General features: G+C 36.8%; 2 protein-coding genes across 4 annotated transcripts; one reads left to right on the top strand and one right to left on the bottom strand.

Moving 5' to 3' along the window:
* The first annotated feature begins 376 nt into the window (after positions 1-376).
* LOC137728174 (agamous-like MADS-box protein AGL82) lies at positions 377-1,255 on the top strand. The gene has a single exon (XM_068467042.2). The coding sequence runs from the start codon at positions 398-400 to the stop codon at positions 1,253-1,255; it is 858 nt and encodes a 285-aa protein (XP_068323143.2). The 5' UTR covers positions 377-397.
* A 785-nt stretch (positions 1,256-2,040) lies between these two features.
* LOC137730240 (COBRA-like protein 6) lies at positions 2,041-4,842 on the bottom strand. Of its 3 annotated transcripts, none has more exons than XM_068469588.2 (6): positions 4,728-4,842; positions 4,535-4,614; positions 3,791-4,238; positions 3,194-3,347; positions 2,647-2,933; positions 2,041-2,557 (listed from the first exon to the last, which is right to left on the bottom strand). In XM_068469588.2, the coding sequence occupies exons 1-6, from the start codon at positions 4,780-4,782 to the stop codon at positions 2,271-2,273; spliced, it is 1,311 nt and encodes a 436-aa protein (XP_068325689.2). In that variant the 5' UTR covers positions 4,783-4,842; the 3' UTR covers positions 2,041-2,270. The 3 variants fall into 3 exon arrangements, with proteins under 3 accessions (XP_068325689.2, XP_088541339.1, XP_088541340.1); XM_088685213.1 differs by having other exon boundaries at positions 2,647-2,930; XM_088685214.1 differs by lacking the exon at positions 4,728-4,842 and having other exon boundaries at positions 4,531-4,613.
* Between the last annotated feature and the right edge of the window lie 1,381 nt (positions 4,843-6,223).

Genomic DNA, 6,223 nt, shown 5'->3' with positions numbered 1-6,223 from the left:
TAAAGGACCGTTACTACAATTTACCAAAAAAAAAAATACCGGATGCCATTATTATCTTCCTTGGGGAAAAAAAGGAAAAGATTATTTTTTTTCTTTAAAATAAGGGTTTTGTACATGGGGAAAAAAGGAAATTAAAGATCAGAATGTCGATGACGTGTAAATCAAGTAATAGAATCATGATCTCCTGATATATTTGGAAACTAGTTTTCTCAGTTTAATTTTTGTTTCCTATTCGAATTTGGTTTCCTTGTACAACATGCACCTCTTCCCGTACTTCCCTCCCTCTATATACAACTCAATCACCACCCTATTTTCTTGCTCATTGTGTATTACTTACAATTTAGAATTCGGAATTTGGAATTTCAGAGAGATCGCGGAGAAGATCGACCAGAAGAAGATGGTGGCTCCTACAAGAAGAAGCTTGGAACTCATACCCAATGACAGTGCTCGAAAGATGGCCTTCCGGAAGCGAAAGAAAAATGTATACAAGAAGGCCGACGAGCTTTCCAAACTTTGCGACATTGATGTAGCCTTGATTGTCTACGAAGCTGATCAAAACAATGACTTCAGGCCAATTCAACCGGAGACGTGGCCACAAGATCCAGTTGAATTCAATCGCATTCTCGACAGGTACAAGGCTTCCAGGGATACTGCTGCCCCTGGTTTTTCCAAGAGAAACTTCGATTTGTCTGATTTTTATGAGGCCAGGATGAAGAAAGATGAGAAAGATGACAATAATGGTGACAACGATGATAATGATGATGGTGATAATAGTGATGACGATGATGATGCTCATGTTGATCCCGAACTTCATAAACCGGGCAATAAACAGATTTCTGAAGACAAGTACCCAACATGGGATCCTCGAATAGACCAGTTTTCACAAGATGAATTGACTATACTCATCGCTTCACTCGAAGCCAAGATACAAGCCTCGACACTGAGGATTGAATCCATGGACAGATATACGCTATATGCTGAAAAACAAAATCGAAATTTATCCCGGCCTGAGTCAAGCTCAAGCAAAACACCGCATCATTTGAAGCCTGCGAATTTTGATGTGCAGAAGCCTCATGATGTGCATAAGCACCCCTCTCAAAACCCAATAAATACTACGACGACGACTACCACTAGTACTTCAGCCACTCAATCAAAGCCTCCGGCGTCTGTGAAATGTCCAATGCTTCCAAGTGCATGGATTTCAATCTCAGAATCACAGAAGACTCCATTAAGGACGTCATCATCTGGTGGATGAGTGGATCTAATCCTTGGTTATCGAACTTCTACTAATGTTTAGTTTGATTTTTCTTTTTGGACAATAGTAATATTTTGATTGGTTCATCTTTTGATTTACCATTTGGTAATAAATGAATTTGACCTTAAGTTTTTGTTTAGAGATCAATTAGCGATATATTGTTTCATACTTTTAGCTCCATTAATTCATTGTTGGAAGTTGGTCATTCTGCTTTAGCTTTGATTCGTGATGACATCCTAAAAAATTTATCGCGAATGCTTTTGTCCAAATAATTTTGTTTAGTTGTACTTTTAGTACATCAAAAACATCAAAGCTTTATTTCAGCAAGTGGAATCGACCGTATGAATCCTAAAACTCCACTACTTTGAATAAAAAAATAGGAGGCCAGGTGTGTTCAGTTGTAAAAAAATGGCTAGATTTGCATAATGCTGATAAATTTGGTTCGACATATATATATATATATAATGAAAATGTATGGAAACAGATTAATTTTGAGATTAAATAAATGTAAGTACACAAACGTGGTACATGGTTTTCATATTTCTGAAGTTGCTACAAAACTAAAATAGAATTCCCTTTTATGGCTAGCCCATTATGAGGTTTAACCTATTTCTCACCCTTTAGTGTAGATAATATCGAATGTAGTCAGATTAGAACTAGCCGTTGATTTGACCAATAAGAAAGATGAAGTTGAAAGGATGGAATTAACTTAGGTTTCAACAGATATTGGGGGAAGGGAATTTGGCTAAGGTGACCCTTAATGGCTGCAATCACCAACCTATAAATTCTGGTTTAAGATTGGTCTGCCATTGCATTGTCAAATTATATATACAGTGAAACTTGTCTGGTAAAATATATATACCATTGAATATTACAACATTACTACTTTAATTAATCGCAAGTTTAACAACTGCAGACATGGTTTTTCGAATTTCAACGGTGCTAGAAAACCAAAAACGAATTCCCTACAAGTAATGAATCTAAGATCACCAGCATTAACTCTTCAGACAATATGTCAGAACACGGCTTCAAGGATCAATAACGAGACGAAAGCTACAATGGAAAGCTTTGATGCTGTCGCACTAGGAGCCACATTGGGAAGTCTAGGGTACTCGTCTGGAGGGGGCATCACACATTCATCCCCATTGAATGAAATTTTCCTAGGAAAAGTCCATCCCTCTCTAAAACTGAAAGTCCCTGTATCTTTGTGCAGTAGCATCTCCGTCTGCACGACCCCATTCTTCCCCGTAGTGAGTAACAGGTCGTTGTAGTATTTGATTCCCCAAAACATTCCTGTATCATCTGTAGAAAGAAAATGCAGCTCAATGTTATTTGCAAAGTGTGTATTCTAAACAGAATAAATTATGGGGCTTTCGGTTTGTTTAACTTACTTATGGTTCCATACTGATTGAGAGGGTGGTAGTTGAAGCTGAAAAGCTGAGTCAAGCTTTGCAGATTCGGGTGCTGAACGACTAGGGTCCAGTAAGAATAGTTTTTAACAAAATTGTAATTGGTGATTGTAATCTTGACCCTCCAGTACTCCTTGTAACTCTGCTTGACATGCCAATGTACTCTTATTGGGCACATGTGCCGCGAACAAGTCACCAAAGGTGATGGTTCTTCAGTCTCATGCGTGTGCGGAAGTTGCAGAAGAGGTGGAGATTCTTCACCTGGCCTGCTGATTTGTAGTATACACAAAAATTGATTCATTGTAGAGAATACCAAAGAAATATTGAAGCACGAAGTATAAAACACAAGGCTCTTAAAAGCAACTATTTCCAACAAAGACAAATAAAAACTTCAAAGACTCGAAATAACATGTCCCAAAGTTGTTTAATTTCTATGTAAATGTTTCAGAAAAGTTTGCTTTAAATCATCCAAACATGTTTTAGTTTCATATTTCTTTGTTAGAGAATCGATAACCTAGATCTTTCTTACTTCACACATTTCACTCCGGGAAGTCCTTGGCATCCACAGCTGCACTTGGGGCACGGAACAATGGTGCTACTGTAGAATGCGGACAAGGAAACACAGCACTTTGGAGAAGGTGATGCTCTGATCAGGGAGTAGATACAGGTCACATTCCATGTCTCTACAATAAAACCACATCAAACATGTTACACAAATAAAATTAACTCTCACTAAACCCTAAAACATTTCACAAATAGCCAAGTGCTTCTAGTTTATTATGGACCTGAAAATGCTTTTTGAAAAAAAAAAAATTGCTTCTCCAAGAAGCGTTTCAAAGTGCTTTCGTCACCCTAAAAACATTTGCCTAAACTTTGCGAAACCTTATTTTAGTTATCCAGCCAATACCCCAGAAATGCTTTAATTAGTGCTTCTGTTACTGTAAGAAGCACTTTTGCGTCCAAACTTTGTAAGAAAGTAATTCTTGTTATCTAATACACCAAAGACGTTATTTTGTAGGCCTAAAAATTTTAATAGACGCTTTTATCTACTTCTTGCAAACCTTTTGTAATAAACGCTCTAAGTTATATGAGAGCTATATACCAAGTGAAAGTTTTGAATGCTCACCGAGTACTTGCTTCCATCGACGGCCATCATGACTAAACTTTGTCGGTTGGACTTGGAATGGCATGCCGCAGGTGTAACCAGGGAGTCCAAGGGTGAAATTGGTGGGCATAACTATGTCTTTCCCGGCAAAGGATCCAACGCTCATCGCAAAAGAAGATCCGAACTTGGAAGAGTCTTGGATCATGGAAGAGAGCTCTCCTCCCTTGCAGCAATTGAAGTACTGCTTGTTGAAAGGGGCTCCGGGCAACAAATCGATAATCACCGGCTTCTTTTTACAGCAATGAGGAAGGTCTGGTGAACCTTTGAACTTGGAGCAGCTTCCTTGCTCAATGGCCTCAGCTCCCCACATGTCCCATATCACTTCATCACCTTTCCATGTCCAACCCAACTTCCAACCGGGCCGGTCCACGTGGCGAAACTGCTGGAAGTTGTATATCGATACTTTAATCTGAAATAATAATTTTCAAAAGAAAAATGTTGTAAATATTCTTCATACGGATGCTCAGTTTAAATCTCCTTAACCAAACCCAGTAGAAAGGATTCTGTTTTTTTTTTAATCAAGAATACTTCACGAGAGATTAAGTGTATATGTATGTTAAAAACTCCCTGGTCCTGTGGGGCTATTTTGGAAATTCAGGTCACAAAATGCAGGATCTAGACAAATATCTCAAGTGACGGACTGCAAGTTTTCTCTTCTGGCAATGCAGTGCAATGAAATGAAATAACAAAAACTCACGTACGTACGTCGGATGAGCTTCCACTTTGCTGCAGAAAATCCCATCTGACTGTTATGTTGGCATATGGATCTAATGGATCATACCCATCTGCATCATATATTATCACCAAAATTTCAACAAATGAATTAAACAAAAATCTTAGAGAGAGAGAGAGAGAGAGAGAGAGAGAGAGAGAGAGAGAGAGAGAGGTAGCTAGTTACATGATAATCCGAAGGAGTTGATGAGAGAGAAGATGAAAACCAAGAGCAGGTTCATCTTTTCTCCAAATTCAAAATCTCCAAATTGAACTGCACTGGTATATATCCAGACACATGAGAGAGATTATATTCTCAAAGGAAACTGTTGTTGGCATTCCAAAAATTTCATTCTACAGTCCTCACAAGTGTATTTTTCTTTCCTAATATAGAAAGTTTAGAGTGTGGAATGAGATTTTTGAAGTGCTAATAACAATTCCCTTCTCAAAAAGCTAATTAATCTTTTTTTCGTATGTAATTTGTTATTAGTGTGAGATAACGCAGATGACGATGATCAATTTCTAAATTAGTAACTCAGTCAGTCACTAGTGCTGGATCACTGCTGTATATTGCAATATGAAGTACCATTCTTAGTTTTCGGCATATTGAAAAATCTTTTATTGCGATATAGAGAGATTTTTCAGTGTGTTCGGAACACGGGATGGTACATCATGTGTCACTATACAAGTAATGAGATATTTATGTTAAAAAATTAACAACTTAAAAAATAAAACTTCCCTCCACTTATATAATGATACGTGGTCTACCACCTGTGTTCTGAGCACAATAAAAAATTTCTCATGCGATATATAGCTAGCTAACTCTTTGACCCCATTAATTAAAAATTAAAAATTAAGTAAGATTCCTCTATTTATACACACCATGTTTTTAATTAATTGCTGAAACTTGAACTAAATAAGCAAGCTTGCTACACAGCATTATACATATTTGTTTGTATTTTTTACCCAAATATAAAATATGCTCCACCAGTCAGTGCATTATTGGGCTATCTAGCTAGGGGACCTTATTAGGGTTTAGGGTAAAAATTATTTAGATAAGAAAGGAAATTTATCAGATAATAATGATGGAATTGGAACCTGAATATATGTAGGTGTATTCAAAGTTACATCTGAGTTACTTAGTATTATGGTCGAGTGATACTCTTCTTTACTTGTAAGTAAAAAGTCTTAGATTCGATTCTTCTCAAAAGCAAATTTGAAACACATTATTATTGGCCAGCTATGGTTTAGTCCACTCCATCATCCTTTAATGTAGATGATATCGTTCGCTAAAAAAATGTCCAAATAAATAAAAATTTTGAGTTTAAAAGTTATTGCCCACACCAACTAGAAAGAAAATATGTCATTCTGACAAGAAAACTATGATCTATATTATGATTACAATCATCTTCGGTTCACGTGCTCAAGAATTTGGTACTCAGTATAATCATCATCTGATGGTCAGATATGATGTAGTAACATCTAATAACCAAATTTGACCGTCAAATATTGATTGTACAACATACTTATAAGTATTGTAGCCAATTCAGACTAAATAAACCAAATTAGAACTTTCACATTTAAGTATGTCCATTGGACCATGAAACAAAAAACTCGATGCAGACAGACCTTCAGTGCACATACCACAGATGTCAATTGTCAGTTGACATAGATTTCTTTTCG

Source organism: Pyrus communis, chromosome 15 (assembly GCF_041283825.1).
Source record: "Pyrus communis isolate YQ-2024b chromosome 15, ASM4128382v1, whole genome shotgun sequence".
Taxonomy (NCBI): Eukaryota; Viridiplantae; Streptophyta; class Magnoliopsida; order Rosales; family Rosaceae; genus Pyrus; species Pyrus communis.
Note: the sequence above shows the minus strand (reverse complement) of the source record. Positions and strands in the feature narration are given on the sequence as shown.

Coding starts and splice junctions, on each gene's coding strand:
- LOC137728174 (XM_068467042.2), top strand. CDS start 398: ATGGTGGCTCCTACAAGAAGAAGCTTGGAACTCATACCCAATGACAGT.
- LOC137730240 (XM_068469588.2), bottom strand. CDS start 4,782: ATGAACCTGCTCTTGGTTTTCATCTTCTCTCTCATCAACTCCTTCGGA. Junction 3,348..3,790: donor TCGATGGAAGCAAGTACTCG/GTGAGCATTCAA, acceptor GTTTTATTGTAG/AGACATGGAATGTGACCTGT. Junction 2,934..3,193: donor CCCGGAGTGAAATGTGTGAA/GTAAGAAAGATC, acceptor ACTACAAATCAG/CAGGCCAGGTGAAGAATCTC.